This window comes from Xenopus tropicalis, chromosome 9, assembly GCF_000004195.4.
Source record: "Xenopus tropicalis strain Nigerian chromosome 9, UCB_Xtro_10.0, whole genome shotgun sequence".
Classification (NCBI taxonomy): Eukaryota; Metazoa; Chordata; class Amphibia; order Anura; family Pipidae; genus Xenopus; species Xenopus tropicalis.
The window spans coordinates 18,383,145-18,403,616 of NC_030685.2; the positions used below are offsets into that span (position 1 = coordinate 18,383,145).

The 20,472-nt window shown below is 44.0% G+C and overlaps 1 protein-coding gene across 2 annotated transcripts in view; it reads right to left on the bottom strand.

The window, feature by feature from the left end:
* Positions 1 to 875: 875 nt before the first annotated feature.
* mchr1.1 (melanin concentrating hormone receptor 1) overlaps positions 876 to 20,472 on the bottom strand; it is a 23,061-nt gene continuing 3,464 nt past the window's right edge. The window contains exons 1-2 of one of the 2 annotated variants that reach the window (XM_018097062.2): positions 18,616 to 18,714; positions 876 to 2,786 (exon numbers count right to left, since the gene is read on the bottom strand). In XM_018097062.2, the coding sequence (XP_017952551.1) occupies positions 1,747 to 2,786; positions 18,616 to 18,700 (1,125 nt within the window). In that variant the 5' untranslated portion in view covers positions 18,701 to 18,714 and the 3' untranslated portion in view covers positions 876 to 1,746. 2 annotated transcript variants of the gene reach the window in all.

The following is a 20,472-nucleotide window of genomic DNA, read 5'->3' on the forward strand; positions in this document are numbered from 1 at the left end:
CAACAATATTATTGGGAGGCAAAATGTTTTCCTTCACTTGAGTCATTTGACCCTCTTTGCTTCCCGTCCTTCAAAACCAGTGGTCTTGTGTTGCTTTATGGCAGGGTTTTAGACCATGTATGTCACATAGGACACAAAACAGGATCAATTCACTTTTTTTTCAAAAGAATGCTTATATTTACTGCTTTGGCCTAGGTTTAAATCTGTCTAGTTTGGGACAACCTGGCTTTTCTAGAGAATGGCCTATCTGGGTATCAGAGGACTTAGAAAAAAAGAAAGATCCAGTGTAATGTGGAGTCAAGTACAGGCTTATTAGTATAAATGGTGGGTCTGGGTTATCATGCCCTGGACCTTCAGCATGAAGGGGGGGGGAGGGAAGACGAAGGTAACTTGTTACCGGACCCACCATCAGTAGAAGACTTAAAGCAGTTTATCAATTAAAAAGTTCCATTTTATTTACATTTCTTTAAAGGGGACCTGTCTCCATAAGAAATAACTCCAAATTCTTTAATATCATGTTAGTTGAGTAAAATAAACTTCACTTACACTATATAGATAGTATAAATCGTGTTTCATTTAGTCTTGGAACTATTCAATCACAGCAAGCAGGCAGCTGCCATTTTGTGGACACTGTTAGTAAGGCAAGCTTTGTATCACCCCAGAATCTTGTTGGAGGACCAGATGTCCATACCCATGCACTGGCTACATCATTAGGTGATGGGGAGGGAGGGGAAAAGTGAGAAGTGCAGTGACATCTAGGAAGTGCTGAATGGAAAGCAAAAGTAACTGCCCCGCCTCTATGCGCAAGGCAGGGCAGGCAATATATGATTGACAGCTGGGATATTTAAATGCCTTTATAATGGGTTTGGGTTTCATGTTTAACTTGAAAAGGACTTTTATTATTCAGCTCTTTATGTCTGAGTGACAGGTCCTCTTTAAACAACCATAAAGGTAGCCTGGCGCATTTCTTGTCTCCTACGGGCATGTCACAGCCTATGATTTAGTTCCTATAGGAGGCACAAAGCCTGTCATGCTATCTTTATGGTTATTTAAAGAAATGTAAATAAAATGGAACTTTTTAGAAGTGATAAACTGCTTTAAGTCTTCTACTGGTGGTGGGTTCAGCAATGTACCAGCTGTCTACTCCATATCGACTAGGGTAACAGAGGTAACAAATAAGCCTATTCTCCATCCCATGATCTCACAGCCCCCTGTTATCATCACTAGTCTGTCCTCAAACATCACCAACCCGCCTCCAAACATCATAGACCCACCCCTTTTCCTGGTTCTTGCTGCCAACAAGGGTGGCAAACCTACTGTTGCCTGGAAATGCCTGTGCATCATGTAGCTGAAAGAAGCAACCCCCCTCCCCCCAAAACATTTAACATATAAACTATGGATTCCGAACCTATAATATGTTAGTAATTGCCCATCAGTTTATAATACTCCACCTCCTTGCCAGCTCTTTATTAATACGGCCAATATTATGTAAGACATACCTTTCCCAACCATTTTTAATTCTCTCTGCCCACCAGCTGTTACAATGTTACTGAGAGCCAACTGATTGGAGGACACTGTCATCCACCCTTCAGCTGTTGCTATGTTACTGAGAGCCAACTGATTGGAGGACACTGTTATCCACCCTTCAGCTGTTGCTATGTTACTGAGAGCCTGCTGATTGGAGGACACTGTCTTCCTGTGAGAAGGTTGCTATTACAGCATTACTGTTTTCCCAGTTTGTTTTCTTCATGGAACAGATACAGATAAAGAAATATAATTGTCAATGTTGTGTGAATACATCATACTTAAGGAAGTCTCTTGGGTTGGCCCTGAGCAGATTCTGACGGATGGGCTGACATCACTGGCAGCGTGTCTCTCACTTCTCCGCACCTTCTGTGCTGGGCAAACTGCCTTTATTAGGTGCCTTTTAAAGGTGTCACTTAGCACAATGTATATAAAAGGGTTGATGCAACTATTGGCGTAGCCAAGGCTGATGGCCACTTTGTAAGCGTAGAAGAATACCACCGTAGGGTTCGTCACTTTGAGGTGGACCAGCTGTAATATATAATATGGCGCCCAACAAATGAAGAAGGCAGAGCAAATGGTTACAGATGTTCTAGTGATCTTCTTGGACCTGGCTCTAAAGTTCCTCTGTGGCAGTGGGACCACCACGCAGGAAATATGCTTCTGGATCTTGATATAAACAACACAGATTATAAGAAGTGGTATGACAAAGGCCAAGAAAAACTGGTAGAGAGTGTACCAGTATATATCGATGGAGAAATTAGGTAGGATGATTCCACAACCAGCATTGCCATCGGGATGCTCGATCAGCTGTGTGTACATGAAGACAGGAATTATTGTAATAAGGGAGCACAGACACAACAACAGTATCACCAGAGCTGCCGCACAGGTGGTCCTCATATAGGAAGAGCGGATCGGGTGGACTGTGGCAAGGTAACGGTCAACAGACATGGCGGTGAGGATGTAGGTACTGGCAAACTGGCTATTGGCATCCAACGCTGTGATAATAGTGCACATGGTGGCACCGAAATGCCATACGCCATTCCCTAGTAACTGGTGAATTAAAAAGGGCATTCCGAGCAGGAAGAGCAGATCGGTCACAGAGAGACTCACTATGAAGATATCGGCAATGTTGTGGTTGCCCTTCGGCTTTTTGTTTATGGTGTAGATTACAATACAGTTTCCAATTATTCCTACCAAGCATATGATCCCAAAGATGACAGGAAGGACAACGCTGCTGTGGTCTTGCCGTCCGCTGAAAACTGCAAAGGAAACAAGAGAAAAATGAAACATGGCAATAGTTACTGTTCTACAAGCCTATGGAAGTGATCACCAAAACTTGCTCCTGAATAATAAATACATGGTCATACAACACAGTATAACCTTAGAACTCACATATAGTATATTGGCTGTTGACTCTACTAACCTTCTGTAGCAAGACATCTAAAGCTCTCAGTTTGTTTCTAACCATGCCTGTTTTTTAAAGTTGGTTGCACATAGAGAAGCAGAGCTGAAAAGCATTTAGTGTGAGTCATATGGGAGGTGGGAATGGCCTTACAGCCCTACAGTTGGGTGCAGCTGGCACAGCATTGAGCAACTCTGGGGTCAACGTGCAGGGTTCCTCTGTGCTGGAGCTTGCAGGTCCTTGTGCTTATGCACCAAAGTAGGAGCAATCTTTACTTCTTTTCCTAAAACGGGTCCCCAACCTTTTAGGGAGCAATACAAGCATTCAAAAAGGGGATGCCATTTATGAGCTGCGATTGGCTATTGATAGCCCCTATGTAGACTGGCAGCCTACAGGAGACTCTGTTTGAAAGAACTTATGGTTTTGATGCAACTAAAGCTTGCCTTCAAGCCAGGAGTTCAAAAATAAGTATCTACTTTGAGGCCACTGGGAGCAACATCCAACAGGTTGCTCATGAGCCACTGGTTGGGGTTCACTGCTCTAGAACATAACTTGTGATGTACAGTATCCTCTGGACTCTTTACAATCTCTTACTCGTCAATAGTGAGGAAAGAGCAAGCTTTGGAGGCATGTAAATAGGCAAATGCTTAAGGTCCTGTGCAAGACAAGTTCTAGTTGACAGACCAGGTGATACCTGAGTACCTTAGAGTAGGGCAGGATGGAGACTGTATATCAGGGATTCCCAACCTGTCTTACTCATAAGCCACAGTCAAATGTAAAAAGACTTGGGAAGCAACACAAGCACCATAAAAGTTCATGGAGGAGCCAAATAAGAGCTAAGATTGGCTATTAGGCAGCCTCTATGCACTCTGTCAGCTTACAGGGGCTTTATTTGGTAGGAAATCTTGTTTTTATTCAACAAAAACTTGCCCCCAAGTCAGGAATTCAAAAATAACTCCCTGGTTTGGAGGCACTGAGAGCAACATCCAAGGGGTTGGGGAGCAACATGTTGCCCCCGAGCCACTGGTTGGGGATCACTGCTGTATAACAAGATGGAATCAGTGTCAGCCACTAAGCTGATGTACAACTCAAACAACAGCTGAAGTAGGATTGTACTGGACTTCCCTACTACCAGAGGATCTCCCATTGGGCCACAGCCTATTGAGCTTCAGCTAAGGACACTTTCCATCAGCCCTTTCTAGGTTTATATGGTACCTACTGCATTTAGCACAACTTGAATAATACTATTTGTCAGGCCAGTCCTAAAGTCTCTTTTTCCCCAGGACTCAGCAAAACTACAGACAACCCAGAAAACTTTCTACTTGTTTGTCTTAAGAAGACACAAAGCCAAGTAGCCTCTTCTCCTAGCAGACAGTGATTATCCCAGAGAGGAGAAGTGCTACATGCACCGGCATCCAAATGGCAAATTATCTCTAAGCAACGTTCATCTTGCTGCAAGATGGAGAATCAATAAACCAAGTCAGGGTCATATTTCATCATCTACCTTAGGTATTATACGGCTTATACTTATATATCATGGTTACTTTTATCTTCATGGAGGAAAAAAATCAATGAACAAAAAAAAAACTCCTGTGTGTCACTGAATAAAACAAGATAAAGCGATGTATGAAAGACAACTTTTAGCAAAATTCCCCGATTCTCCCTGGGGACACAGTGGGTTTATACATGTGCAAAGTGAAATCCTTAAAGTTGGCTACAATATGGCTTCCTTAGCAAGACCTTGGGTGGTTTGCCCTAATCAGAAGTAATTTAAGATGGATTCATTTAACGGCCATGGGAAGGGGTTTAATGTAAGGCCCTGGGTCCTCCTCCACCCTTCATGGCTGGGATCCATGCTCCTTCTTCGTATATAGACTGGTGCAGATACATGCCAATCAGAGAGAACCTTGTGTGAGTCCTTACTAGGTCCCTCAGCCATGTGGTCTGTTCCTCCCATTGTTACACCAATCACAATGCTTGTAACCCTGATGTCATGAACTACCCTTGGTGTCTATAAAACTGGCGGAGAAACTGGAGTGCACCATAATTGGCCCCCCTGTTGCCTTCAAGAATAATCTGAAGAATTGTTTTTTAAGATAGGACAGGGCGGCAAAGGCATCTTGTAAAGGGACAGCAATACAGAAATTAGTTGGACACATTTGGCCAGAGGATTTGCAAATCGAGTTGAATTTCCAGAAGCGCCCCAAAAAACTACCAAACCCAACCCAAAAAAACCCCAACCGAGGATTAAGGAAACCTTCTTAGTGGGCAAATCTGCACTATGGGACCCCTGAGGAGCTCATTATGGGCCCACAGATGATTGCACACTAGCCAGTTGGCTACCTTACCCTTATAACTCCCACCCTGCTCCTATATAGTTGCACCTCCCTACCCTCATACCGCCTCTCTGTTCCTTCCTTTCTTCATGGTTCAAACCAGGTTTAGACTAATGGCACTCAATGATGTCCAGTGGGAAACTGCAGAGGCCAAATGCCCCGTCTATGTGGCACCGCTCTTCATCTTAGATAATTGAAAGCCCATAGAGAACTGACAATCACTCTTCCACCCAAAACACTTGCTTGAGTGTGTTTACTTATGGGTGGGTAGTAATGTCGGTAAGGGGGGTGTGGCCAGGCAGCAGGTTAACAATGGAAACTCACCCAGCATGAAATGCTATAGCCGCTGGGTAATAAGGGCAATAATGATATACTGAAAGAGAGAGAAAGAAGCACTTCAAAGTTTGTCTTGGCTTCTCATTAATAAATGCAACTATTTCCATGTTCTCTTTCATGTACTGCTTAATTATAAATGTATCTTATCATTTTAACGTATCGTTTCTTTAACTGCCTGACGCTATGTACCATAAAAAATATTTTTCTTCATTTAAAGGTCAGTCTGGCAGCAGGGTATTAACTTAGTTATTGCCTGTTCTCTCTAAAGGCTCCATATTGCCTTGGCTAATCCGCCTAGGCCTTTGGCCTATAACACAGATCCTAATGCCGGCTTATCCAGTCCTGTAGTCCCTCGAAGGAGAAATCTTTTCATACACAAACATCCCATTATTTACCCATTTATTAAATAAGAGATATTAGAGATGGTGTCTATAGTAGCAGTGGGGGGATAATAGCCTCTGGTAAGGGACTGGGGCTGTGGGATAGCAGGTATAGCAGGGAGAGATGGTGCCTATAGTAGCAGTGGGATAATAGCCTCTGGGAAGGGACTGTGGCTGTGGGATAGCAGGTATAGTAGGGAGAGATGGTGTCTATAGTAGCAGTGGGGGGATAATAGCCTCTGGGAAGGGACTGTGGCTGTGGGATAGCAGGTATAGTAGGGAGAGATGGTGCCTATAGTAGCAGTGGGGGGATAATAGCCTCTGGGAAGGGACTGGGGCTGTAGGATAGCAGGTATAGTAGGGAGAGATGGTGCCTATAGTAGCAATGGGGATAATAGCCTCTGGGAAGGGACTGGGGCTGTGGGATAGCAGGTATAGTAGGGAGAGATGGTGACTATAGTAGCAGTGGGGGGATAATAGCCTCTGGGAAGGGACTGGGGCTGTGGGATAGCAGGTATAGTAGGGAGAGATGGTGCCTATAGTAGCAGTGGGGATAATAGCCTCTGGGAAGGGACTGGGGCTGTGGGATAGCAGGTATAGTAGGGAGAGATGGTGACTATAGTAGCAGTGGGGGGATAATAGCCTCTGGGAAGGGACTGTGGCTGTGGGATAGCAGGTATAGTAGGGAGAGATGGTGCCTATAGTAGCAGTGGGGGGATAATAGCCTCTGGGAAGGGACTGGGGCTGTGGGATAGCAGGTATAGTAGGGAGAGATGGTGCCTATAGTAGCAGTGGGGATAATAGCCTCTGGGAAGGGACTGGGGCTGTGGGATAGCAGGTATAGTAGGGAGAGATGGTGCCTATAGTAGCAGTGGGGGGATAATAGCCTCTGGGAAGGGACTGGGGCTGTGGGATAGCAGGTATAGTAGGGAGAGATGGTGCCTATAGTAGCAGTGGGGGGATAATAACATCTGGGAAGGGACTGTGGCTGTGGGATAGCAGGTATAGTAGGGAGAGATGGTGCCTATAGTAGCAGTGGGGATAATAGCCTCTGGGAAGGGACTGTGGCTGTGGGATAGCAGGTATAGTAGGGAGAGATGGTGCCTATAGTAGCAGTGGGGGGATAATAGCCTCTGGGAAGGGACTGGGGCTGTGGGATAGCAGGTATAGTAGGGAGAGATGGTGCCTATAGTAGCAGTGGGGATAATAGCCTCTGGGAAGGGACTGGGGCTGTGGGATAGCAGGTATAGTAGGGAGAGATGGTGACTATAGTAGCAGTGGGGGGATAATAGCATCTGGGAAGGGACTGGGGCTGTGGGATAGCAGGTATAGTAGGGAGAGATGGTGCCTATAGTAGCAGTGGGGATAATAGCCTCTGGGAAGGGACTGGGGCTGTGGGATAGCAGGTATAGTAGGGAGAGATGGTGACTATAGTAGCAGTGGGGGGATAATAACATCTGGGAAGGGACTGTGGCTGTGGGATAGCAGGTATAGTAGGGAGAGATGGTGCCTATAGTAGCAGTGGGGGGATAATAACATCTGGGAAGGGACTGGGGCTGTGGGATAGCAGGTATAGTAGGGAGAGATGGTGCCTATAGTAGCAGTGGGGGGATAATAGCCTCTGGGAAGGGACTGGGGCTGTGGGATAGCCGGTATAGTAGGGAGAGATGGTGCCTATAGTAGCAGTGGGATAATAGCTTCTGGGAAGGGACTGGGGCTGTGGGATAGCAGGTATAGTAGGGAGAGATGGTGCCTATAGTAGCAGTGGGGGGATAATAGCCTCTGGGAAGGGACTGGGGCTGTGGGATAGCAGGTATAGTAGGGAGAGATGGTGCCTATAGTAGCAGTGAGGGGATAATAGCCTCTGGGAAGGGACTGGGGCTGTGGGATAGCAGGTATAGTAGGGAGAGTTGGTGCCTATAGTAGCAGTGGGGGGATAATAGCCTCTGGGAAGGGACTGGGGCTGTGGGATAGCAGGTATAGTAGGGAGAGTTGGTGCCTATAGTAGCAGTGGGGGGATAATAGCCTCTGGGAAGGGACTGGGGCTGTGGGATAGCAGGTATAGTAGGGAAATAAGGTGCCTATAGTAGCACTAGGCTGATAAATACCATGTACAATAGGTTGATATGAGCTGATTGTGATGAACAATGTGAGACAAGGCAGCTGGCAATCAGTTTTCATTCCCCCGCTTTCATTGTTATGGTACAAACCATCTGTAGAATAATTCGGCAGCAGATCGACTGGTTGTAATCATTCTGCCCAGTGACTTACAGATAATTGCATGTATTTCCCTAGGCAGAAACCTATATAAATTTTGCTCACATGGAGTCCATGTAAAGGACACCAAAGAATTCTGGCAGCTCTTTCTTAAAGTGGCAGTGACACAAGAAGCAGGGTCCGGTAGAGGATAGAGGAGCTGCAGGCTGGGCTGCCATTGGGGTACAGGTGGTTTAGCTGTTGGGGAGCTGTCATTACTGGGGCCCTAAATTCTTCCATTGACGTAAAAAATGAAGTAAACCTTGTATTCCAGCAACTGGCAAACTCTACAGGGGATGTTTAGGCACAAAGCAGTCACAAAGGGGTACAGTCCCAGGTAGGGGTACAGTCCCAGGTTGGGGTACAATCCCAGGTAGGGGTACAGTCCCAGGTAGGGGTACAGTCCCAGGTAGGGGTACAGTCCCATGTAGGGATACAGTGCCATGTAGGGATACAGTCCCAGGTAGGGGTACAGTCCCATGTAGCGGTACAGTCCCAGGTAGGGGTACAGTCCCAGGTAGGGGTACAGTCCCAGGTAGGGGTACAGTCCCAGGTAGGGGTACAGTCCCAGGTAGGGGGTACAGTCCCAGGTAGGGGTACAGTCCCATGTAGGGGTACAGTCCCATGTAGGGGTACAGTCCAATGTAGGGATACAGTCCCAGGTAGGGGGTACAGTCCCATGTAGTGGTACAGTCCCATGTAGTGGTACAGTCCCAGGTAGGGGGTACAGTCCCAGGTAGGGGTACAGTCCCATGTAGGGGTACAGTCCAATGTAGGGATACAGTCCCAGGTAGGGGGTACAGTCCCATGTAGCGGTACAGTCCCAGGTAGGGGTACAGTCCCAGGTAGGGGTACAGTCCCAGGTAGGGGTACAGTCCCAGGTAGGGGGTACAGTCCCAGGTAGGGGTACAGTCCCATGTAGGGGTACAGTCCAATGTAGGGATACAGTCCCAGGTAGGGGGTACAGTCCCATGTAGTGGTACAGTCCCATGTAGTGGTACAGTCCCAGGTAGGGGGTACAGTCCCATGTAGTGGTACAGTCCCAGGCAGGGGTACAGTCCCAGGTAGGGGTACAGTCCCAGGTAGGGGGTACAGTCCCAGGTAGAACATGGCACAAAATGTTCTACCTTCTTCTTTAGACTCTTAAAGATATCGCTTTAAGATAACTTTTATTATGTTACAGAATGTACTATTCCTTGCAACTGCAATTGGTCTTTATTATTTATTTTTTATAGCTGTCTGGTTGTTAAGGGAAACAAGACCATAGCAACCAGATAGCTATTCCAAACTTGAAGAGCCGCTAAACATAAAGCTCAATAACTGATAAAAAAAGAAAACCAATTGCAAGTTGTCTCATCATATGAACAACCCCTTAAAGATGCCAATACACAGGCAGATCTAAACCATCAATTCAGCCAAAGTCAGCAACTTATCTGCCTTTGTACGGGCCCTTCCCAACTGATTTCTGCCCATATATGTATCGGGTAGGTTTAAAAATCCTATCAGGACAAGGACTACATTGACTGGTTGATGTGGCGCTTTCCCAATGCCCTGCATTGTCCGCCGTTATGGCCCAACTCTTGGCCTGGGAGCCAAACAATCAGCCTAATAACTCCCAGCCCATAGGCAACAATATTGGGCATTGATCCACCTCCCCCAAAGAGTGGCTCTTCAGGTGTATGGCCCCCTTGAGTTCCAACGAGCAGCAGCTGCAAGCAGTATTTGTTTGTTTCTTTCTGTTTTCCAGTTCTGACTCTTGAAACAAAGTAGCAGAAGTCAGTTCTGCTCCAGGTCGGTGAATCTTCTGGCTTCAGAAGAGTGCAGAGAATATAAACAGCCAGACATTCTCCCAGGACACTAAGCAGGATCCATTAATCTTCATTTCCCTTTGCTGCACTGCTGCCTGGAGAGAGCTACGGCCGATGAGCTTGGCAAGAGGTAGGGAAGCTTATCCGCCGCACAAAATAATAGGATTATGAAAGCTTGTGTTACCATGAAATAGAATAGTGAGAATAAGGAGCCGGCAGTTTGTATTATCAGGGAAACAGGTGAGTGTCCCCCGCGCCCGGCCCCATCTCACAGGCGCCACTCTCCCCATGGTTTGCCCTGTCCTGTCCTTTGCAAGTTAAAAAAAGCCACAATCCCAAGAAGTCGGGGCAGAATTCATCTGTTGCCATGGAAACTAGGATAGCATCAGCGACGGTATTTGACAGGGAGAAGTTATCCTTTACAAGCAGTTCAATTTGTAACAGGAATCCTGTCGCCCTGCTAAGTGGCAGCGATAAAAATAACCTTTGTTTGGGCTCCTTATCCGGCCGATGTGGCTGGTTTATCCTCCCTGCGTCTCACAGGGGACATAATGCGGATAATAATTTGCACCCAAACTGACACTGATATAGAAAAAACTTAGCATGTGTCCACAATAATGGTGGAATTATGGGAGGAGAATGCTGCATTATCTGAAATGGACACTTTGCACTTGTGCTCATAAATGAGCTTTATTATCTAACTCAGGAAGGGATGGAATCAGGGGGACAGTGGAGACAGGGCTGGACTGGCCCACTGGGCTACTGGGAAAAAACCTAGTGGGCCTGACCCTGTTGGGTCCTGCCACCTGTCTGCACCCCCCAGCCACTTCTGCTCCACTGCTTACTTGCTGTGAAAAAATAAAGATGGCTGTGCGTTCCAAAGTGGAATGCACGGCCATCTTTATTTTTTCACTGTAAACAAACAGTGCAGGAGCGGAAGTGGCTGGGGGTGGAGTGGGGTGCAGGTACCCCAGTCCAACTCTGAGTCCTGTCTAGGTGTTGGGAGGGGGCAGGAAGTGGTGGGCTGGCAGGCTAGCTGTGGGAGTGGGTGGAGTCTGGGCAGGCCATGGGTATGTTTGGGCACAACAGGCTGTGTGTCTGGGAGTATCAGGGACGCCCCTATCAAGCATGTAGTCCAGCATTCTCTGCATGTCATCCTTATGCTTACTAAGTAATATGGGAAGTAATATGGGTGTTTTTAGCGGCAGGTCAGGGGTGGGCCGGGGCCAGAGGACTAGTTATTACAAATTAACTAACAAGTAGGCTTGTAAAATACAGGCTGGGTAGCAACCCTAGCCATAGCCCCTCTATCATTATGATTTGTAACTCATGACTAATAATAAAAATAATATCAGGGGGAAACCAATCCCAATGCTTCCCACTCACCTGAATTTTCATTCCCCCCCTCCCAATCTCCTATGCGTATTGAATGCCAAAGGACATGTCTGCTGTGTAGAGATTGGGTACCTTCAGAGACAGGACGTGTATGAAACCAGCGGTGCGTCTGGTTCAGAGGCTGCAGGAAGGCAGAGAAATCTCCTTACGCTTTGAAGGTCTGAGCCTGTGAAGCTCCCGGCCCCTGCGGCAGGGCTTATTAAGCGCACTGTGCCTGGGTATAAGCACATTAGTGAGGCAGGCAAGTGCCTGTGAATGGATAGAAACTTTTTATCTCTCTGATGATTGACTTATTGAAGAGCAGGCAGGTTCCTTAGGGGAGAGCGTCACCACTTTAGCCATTACCAAGTGCTGATTGATCCAATAATTGGGATGGCGCTGATTTATTGGTATTAAGAAGATACGCCAGAAGGATAACAAACCCCTCATTTTATATTTAGTCACTGGTTGTCTTATTAATCAGCAAACGAACAGATAAACGTCAGCACTGATTCATATGATTCAATGTCCAACACTAAACACAGTAAGGCTCCTTCATTACATATGTCCACCCTAAATGTGGCTATACATGGTAAGATTAGCTCGGATCTTCTCCCAATATGCCCAGGTCCCCATACACGGGCAGATTGTAGCTGCCGATATCAGCACCTTGGACTGATTCGGCAGCTTATCTGCCCGTGAAGGGGCAGAAACGAGGGGCCTGGCCGACCGATATCTGGCCTGAAATTGGCCAGATATCGATAGGCCAGGTTAGAAAATTCAGTCGGATCGGGGACCGCATCGGCTCATTGATGCAGTCCCGAACCGACTGCCCCTTGCCGCCAATATAATTCGATCGTTTGGCCCTGGGGCTCCCCGATCCCCGATATCGCCCACCCATAGGTGGGGATATCGGGTGCAGAGATCGCCAAGCGAGCGGATCTCAGCGTGTATGGGGACCTTAAGGGTCGGACCATGGACCGGATCAACGAGTCAATGCAGTCCCTGATCCAATAGAAAATCAAAACTGCCTGATTGATCTGGACAATTTTAAGCCAGATATCGGTAGGGTAGGCCCGTCGGGGGTGCATGTAAGCTGCCAAATCGGCCCGAAGGACCTGAATCGACAGCTGAAATCTGCCCATGTATGGCCTCCTTAAATCCATTGGTTCAAAGGAGCAGCCTACAGATGCGCAATTGTTAATGACCCATTAATGACTTTATGTAATGATTCCATGAAAGAGGGAAGATGGCCTGGGATTATCTCGCGCATGAAAAACTCATCTCTACATCAGGACCATTAGTCGTGACTGTAAAACAAGACGAGGCTACAAGGTAAGGTTTCGTGTATATTGCATTATTCTGTCTGCCGGAAAAAATGCTCAACGATCCATTCGCAGCAGCGGCCAAGCAACCCATACTGCACCTTCACATCAGCATTGTATAACTATATTGCTTTTTTCTTTATTGTTAGCTTCCATGGAGCTGTTCCTGCTTCAGCCTACAGTCTAAACTGCTTTTTACTTGAGGTTGGCTGGCCGCAACCTTGCATAATACAAAAATATGAATCTATCAAAATATAAACAAAGGAGTGTAAACAAGGCCCCAGTATCAAAGGGAACCACAACGGACTCTCCAAAAATATATAACACTGGCCTGACGCGTTTCATGCCCCTATGGCACTAAATCTGGCCATCCAAATAATCTTACGAAACGCAGTTTTGTACAGTTTTCGGAGCGCGTGCGTCCCGATAACTTTTGTACTGTGGCGACTGGTCATTTAGGCGATTGGACAGGTTAGAAAATTTCGGTTGGATAACGATAATATATGTGTTGTGTATCGGACAATATCCTTGGGGGACCTACAATGCAGTAGTCACTTTTGTACGATTGGTGTCTGCCAACTATTTCATGTTCAGAACATCCTCCTGTTGGTTATTTTTAAGTCTTTACCCTACAATTTCAGTATGAATGTCAGTTTTAGATCGTACAATCGATATCTGAATGTTCGTCGGAAGAAGACTAAAATCTAAACATGTAGGGCCACCTTTAAAAGAGAAGGAAAGGTAAAAATCACTTTACAAATGTGGAAATTTTTGCATTTGGCGAGGCTAATAATTCCATTTTCTACACAGAATCCTTCATAGAAATTATTTCTTCTATAGAGGTTTTTATATAGGCTTGTAGGCCCTGGTATGTTCTAGGGTTCTGGTAGGCAAACTGACCATGGCCATGACGTGCCGTGGCATAGTCTGATCCAGCTGAATGCATGTGAATGTGCAGGCAGCTGCTGTTGTTATTGCAGTTATTTTATTCTCAATCACCTAATTCTTCAGGCATTTTATCAGAGATCAGTATCTCGAGGAACACTGAGAAGCATAACTAAAGGTCCCCATACACGGGCCGATTCTAGCTGCCGATATCGGTCCCTTAGACCGATTCGCCAGCTAATCGGCCCGTGTATGGGCACTACCGATGGGCCTGCCCGACCGATATCTGGCCTGAAATCATCCAGATATCGATCGGGCAGGTTAAAAAATGTAGTCGGATTGGGGACCTCATCGGCTCTTTGATTCGGTCCCCGAACTGACTTTGCCTATACCCGTCGTGATAATTCGATTGTTTGGCCCCAGGGCCACCCATAGGTGAGGGATATTGGGAGAAGATCCACTCACTTGGCGACATCGCCAAGCGAGCAGATCTGAAGGTGTATGGGGACCTTTAGGGCATCTAACATCTAACTGAACTCCACATCCGCTCATTCAGTTGTTACACAATGTAAAGGCTGTTTCCCTGTAGCCAATGATCCCAGCCTGAATGCTATGCACTCGGTGCATGTTGGCTCTTGCCGAGGTTTCCTACCTGGGGTGCCTGTTCATTTATTTTCCCCGGCAGTAGCTGGAATAACATGAATATCAATTCATTCACTTTCTTGGCTTACAAACTAATCTTTTAAAATGAACAAATACTCATTTAATAGCCAATCTGACTTCACTGTTTCATTAAACATATAGCTTTGTCTTGGCGCCTGGTAGAATTGTTTGTTGGATTAGAGTTCCCTTACTGACTGCCCCAGTGCCAGGATGTCAACTTTTTGAGGTTATTCCTGGTTTTCAAAGTTATGGGAAACTTTGGACACCAGGAATAACTTCAAAAAGTTGACTTATCCTGGTCATCAAACCAGCAAATCTACTCATTTGATGACCTGGCTAAACCACAGGATCTTTACATGAGTGACCAGTGTGGTTCTACCAAACATATCATTTAAAACCTTTTACGATGTTCAACTGGGACCTCAGGGGCCCACCAGAAAACCTTAGACCCTAGGCCTGTTTCCAAACTATTTTTCCTCCTTTCCTCACCCAACCTCTTTATTCTCCTAGTCTCTTTTATTTACATGCTAGCATCTATTCTTCCATCTATTTCTACTCTTCCTTCCCATTCAGAAATAGGGAATGACCATGAAACTGGCCCAATGGTCAGGAGCAGGAGGGCCCACTGACACCTGGGCCCACCGGGAGTTTTCCTGGTATCCTGGTGGACCAGTCCGACATTGAAGATGCATGTGCTCCAGGATAAGGTGCTACAAGGTTGTCCATTAAGGTTTTTATCCATTCAGGTCATGATATACAGTATCTAGTCTCAGTGTCAGACCAGTAAACTATTTTTTTCTTCTCTCTTCACTCGCCTTCTATATTACCTTAATCACTTCTCTGTACATATTATTATTTATCCTTCTTTTCATCTTATATAGAAATGGGGGATAGGTCTACAAGGCAAATAGCTGGGTGAACAAGAAGGCCCACTGACACCAGGGTCCACCGGGAGTTTACCTGGTATCCTGTTGGGCCAGTCCAACACTGTCTGATCTTGAAGTCAGTATCTTGACTTTCCAAGATAAGATAGTCCTACAAGGGTCTAACATAGGAACCACAAGGGCCTGGATTCTAATGATTAATAATTTAGACTTTATAAAAAAAAAGGTCTACTTGCACCTCTGACTAGTGGACCTTCTATGAAATACATACTGATACCACAACTTCCTAGTTGTGCACAGATGCTGTCCTTAGGATATAAGTCCATTGAAGATGGGAGCCATTGTTTTAGAGTTTGAACTATTCTTGTTGGATGAGAACAGGATCTGAGACACTTTCATGCTTGAAACATTGCCTTTTATTTGTACAAACGAATTGTATTTCTTGCTGGGAAGAATTAAACTCATGGTTCCGTGTGGGTTTGTCAGCAGTGGGTCAGTTCTTTATTGCTTGGGTTTCTCTCATAGCCTCAGGGCTGGTTGGTAGAACCTGCTTGTTCCACTGTCATGTCCTTTATTGTGAGTTTACATCTCCCGACATGCAAACACTTCTTACACAGTCCTCGCCTCAGGCACTGCTCCTTTCTACCCAATGACCGTTGGGAGCCATTTCTGTCTTTCAAGCCACAGGTTTCCCTTCTCCTTTACTATTTTGAGATACAGTACATCCATTTTTGTTTTAAGCTTCCTTAGTTGATTTCTCCGGGGTGTCAGGGCTCCCCGTGGTTCAGAACAAGGTTACAGATTTATGGAAAACATCAGTGTATCAGCCATAGTTTTGCCAAGAATATCTAGGACAGCAAATAAGTTTTCAGCCCAAGACTTACCCTAGCTGGTATTTCAGCTCTATCTATGAGAGCAATTGTCCCATAATCTTCTCCTAACTGGACTTGAGGTGGAGCCCAGCTGTCAGTGATCCAGGAGCTCCCTGGGAGAGCAGCCCCACAGATTGGGAAGCACTGCTTTCTATAGTAGAAAGTAGGCTGTGTGCACTTGAGTAAAGTCACTTTTTTCTACAACATTTCCGGAGTGCTGCTGTTTTTTCATTTTATCCTGGATATTGTTTTACCCTGGCTGAGGGTTCAGCTTGCACCTGGGGCTACAACTAGCCGGTTTGTCCATTGTGTAGCACACCTTAATCAATTTGCTTTCTATAGTATGCACTCATTACACCACTCAAGTCAAGGTCGTGGCAGCCATTCATGGCAATAGAGTGTAAGCTCTACGGGGCAGGGACCTCCTTCCTCTTGTGTCCTCGGCTCTTAACTTATTGCAACTGTATCTTGTATTTGTATTTATTGTTATACTTTGTATTTATATATTATTATCTTATTAACACCCTGTTTGTATTAATGAATTCTACTGTACAGCGCTGCGTACATAAGTAGCACTTTATAAATAAAGATATACATACATACAATTCCCAATCTTTGTGGTTGGCCCCTTTGGGGTAACCCAAGGCCATGTATATGGGAGCATCTTAAAGGCTAATTAGGGGGACATTTAGCAATGGGTCCTTATTTACTGCCTTGAATATCCATAATGCTAATTTTTAAACAAATGTGCAATATTTAAAAAAATATATAAAATAATCATAATTTGTCTCAAAAAAATAAACTATATTAAATACTATTTTGAAACAAATTTATGTATTCTTATGTGGTAGTGTTTTTGTTTTTTTTTGCAGTTCCCTTTTAATTATTTTTCTTTTAAAGAAAAAGTATACCCCTTCACAATAACAGGGGCAAGGAAGGGGTTGTTTATACAGAGCTCGTGACCTCTATTTAAACAAACTAGATAGATAAATAAATAGATGATAGATAGATGATAGATAGATAGATAGCTATAGATGATTGATAGATAGATGATAGAGAGATAGATAGATAGATATAGATGATTGATAGATAGATAGATAGATAGATAGATAGATAGATGATAGAGAGATAGATAGATGATAGATAGATAGATATAGATGATAGATAGATAGATAGATAGATGGTAGATAGATAGATAGATAGATAGATAGATATAGATGATTGATAGATGATAGAGAGATAGATAGATAGATGATAGATAGATAGATAGATAGATAGATATAGATGATATATAGATGGTAGATAAATAAATAGATAGATGGTAGAAAGATAGATAGATAGATAGATAGATGATTGATAGATAGATTGATAGATAGATATAGATGATAGATAGATGATAGATAGATGGTAGATAAATAAATAGATAGATGGTATATAGATAGATAGATTATAGATAGATAGATATAGATGATTGATTGATAGATAGATAGATTGATAGATATAGATGATAGATAGATAGATAGATAGATAGATAGATAGATAAATAGATAGATATAGATGATTGATAGATAGATGATAGATAGATGATAGATAGATAAATAAATAGATAGATAGATAGATTGATAGATATAGATGATAGATAGACAGACAGATAGATAGATAGATAGATATAGATGATAGATAGATAGATAGATATAGATGATAGATAGATAGATAGATGATAGATTGATATAGATGATTGATAGATAGATATATAGATGATAGATAGATAGATTGATAGATATAGATGATAGATAGATAGATAAATAGATAGATAGATGATAGACAGATAGATGATAGACAGATAGATAGATAGATAGATGATAGATGATAGACAGGTAGATAGATGATAGATAGATAGATAGATTGATAGATATAGATGATAGATAGATAAATAAATAGATAGATGATAGACAGATAGATAGATGATAGATGATAGACAGATAGATAGATGATAGATGATAGACAGATAGATAGATGATAGATAGACAGATAGATAGATGATAGATAGACAGATAGATAGATGATAGATAGATAGATAGATTGATAGATATAGATGATAGATAGATAGATAGATAGATGATAGATAGATGATAGATAGATAGATAGATAGATAGATAGATAGATAGAGAAAGTGTATATAGTGCTGCTAATTTCCCAGCTCTGAGTAACAGACTAAGCTGTACATGGAGAATGTAAAGCAGAACCCGTTAGTATATAATGTATTCCTGTATGGATATGGGTATGTTATTGCGCCAGGAGCATAGCCAGCACTCCTACCCTTATACTGTATTCATAGCACAGACGGGGGGAAAGTTCAAGTGAATATGATAATAATTCTGCATGTAATTAAATCAGAGATTAAGAGGCGCAGGAGAATGGGGGTCCCTGACCCAGAGACCATTTAATCTAGATATACAAGCATTTTGAAAGACAAAGAGGATTTATAGGTTGCATTTGTGAACTAAATCTCCAATGAACCTCAAATGGCACAGAATTTAATAACCAGGAAAGGAGCGGATATTTACCTGCTGCCGGAGACCCGGTGCCACTCACGTTGGAACCATTGAAATCAAATAGGCCCAGAGGGTTATCCCTCTCCAACTCCGCCATTTCATTAACGTCCTGAAACAAAGGAGTTTGAGTCATAGATGAGTGTTATAGGCAATATAGCAAACAGACTGACAGACAGACAGATTAATGAGCTAGCACGCAATCAACAGGTATTCCATCAACGGGCTACAAGATTCTATAGGTGTTCCATCAATGAGCTACATAAAGACTCTATAGTGTTCCATCAATGAGCTACATAAAGACTCTATAGGTGTTCCATCAATGAGCTACATAAAGACTCTATAGTGTTCCATCAATGAGCTACATAAAGACTCTATAGATATTGTATCAATGAGCTACATAAAGTCTCTATAGGTGTTGTATCAATGAGCTACATAAAGAATCTATAGGTGTTCCCTCAATGAGCTACATAAAGTCTCTATAGGTGTTGTATCAATGAGCTACATAAAGAATCTATAGGTGTTCCCTCAATGAGCTACATAAAGTCTCTATAGGTGTTCCCTCAATGAGCTACATAACGTCTATAGATGTTGTATCAATGAGCTACATAAAGACTCTATAGGTGTTCCATCAATGAGCTACATAACGTCTATAGATGTTGTATCAATGAGCTACATAAAGACTCTATAGGTGTTCCATCAATGAGCTGCATAAAGTCTCTATAGGTGTTGTATCAATGAGCTACATAAAGACTCTATAGGTGTTCCATCAATGAGCTACATAAAGACTCTATAGGTGTTCCATCAATGAGCTACATAAAGACTCTATAGGTGTTCCATCAATGAACTATCAATAAGCTAACAAAGCATATTAGTTGAAGTAATGGGATCTGTCACCACTAGGGGGAAATACTGCTGCTATAGAGGTTTGGTAGCAACTTACTGTAACTGTAAGTGCAATGGCCCACACATGCTTCTGCAATCTCGCTTTTCTTTAATGGGATCACAAAAGAAGGACCTTGTACAGACGGACTCATGACACAACACTGTGGTTTCTCCTCACTGCTGCAGGGGTCACTTTCTGACTCCCCTAATAGGGAAACTTGGAGACAATATCTGCCATGTGTATTGTAATGTAGTTTAGCAATAGCAGGTTGCCATATGCCGACAGCCCCTTCAAGTCACGCAACTGCCTCCCACACACAATTCTCATAGGTCAGAAGAGAAACTCTGATATATTTACTCATCATATTTCGCTGTGACTGGTATAATCCCTTTCTAATTGGTCTTCAGCTCACAGAGATCCCAATGCAGAATGAACGGAGACGTTGTGCTTGTTTATCTCATTTATCCACCCTGTCAGTCATTACTGGGACTCAGGATTGGTTGGACTGGTGTAACCAGTGCAGCACAATCCCCCGTATTAATGAACTGGTGCATAATGGTTCCCCAAAGTGACGGTTCCTTCTCTCCTTATCTAGAATTTAACCTTTCAGCACCAATTCTATGGTTCTTGCCAAGGGGCTAAAGTGGCACCCATGGCCCGACCGAGAAGCTTTGGCTCCCAAGGCTACACAATATGTGCTCTCATTATGGCCTTACCCCCTGCCTGGGAGAGCTAGTGACACAGACCAGTTGACCTTGGAAGAGTGAGGAGATACGAGGAGCTGGTCTAATGATGGGCTGCTCAAATACTGTAGTGTTATGCATAGAGCCATAAACATTTGCTGGGATTGTGCCCCTCCTTTCCCCAAAATGATTGTGCCCTTAGCAGGTGCTTCTGCTGTTGGGACCCCCGCAGGGATGAAAATACCCACCCGTAGAATATATGGATCTACTACTGCAGGAAAGCATAATGAGGTTCTTCACTCT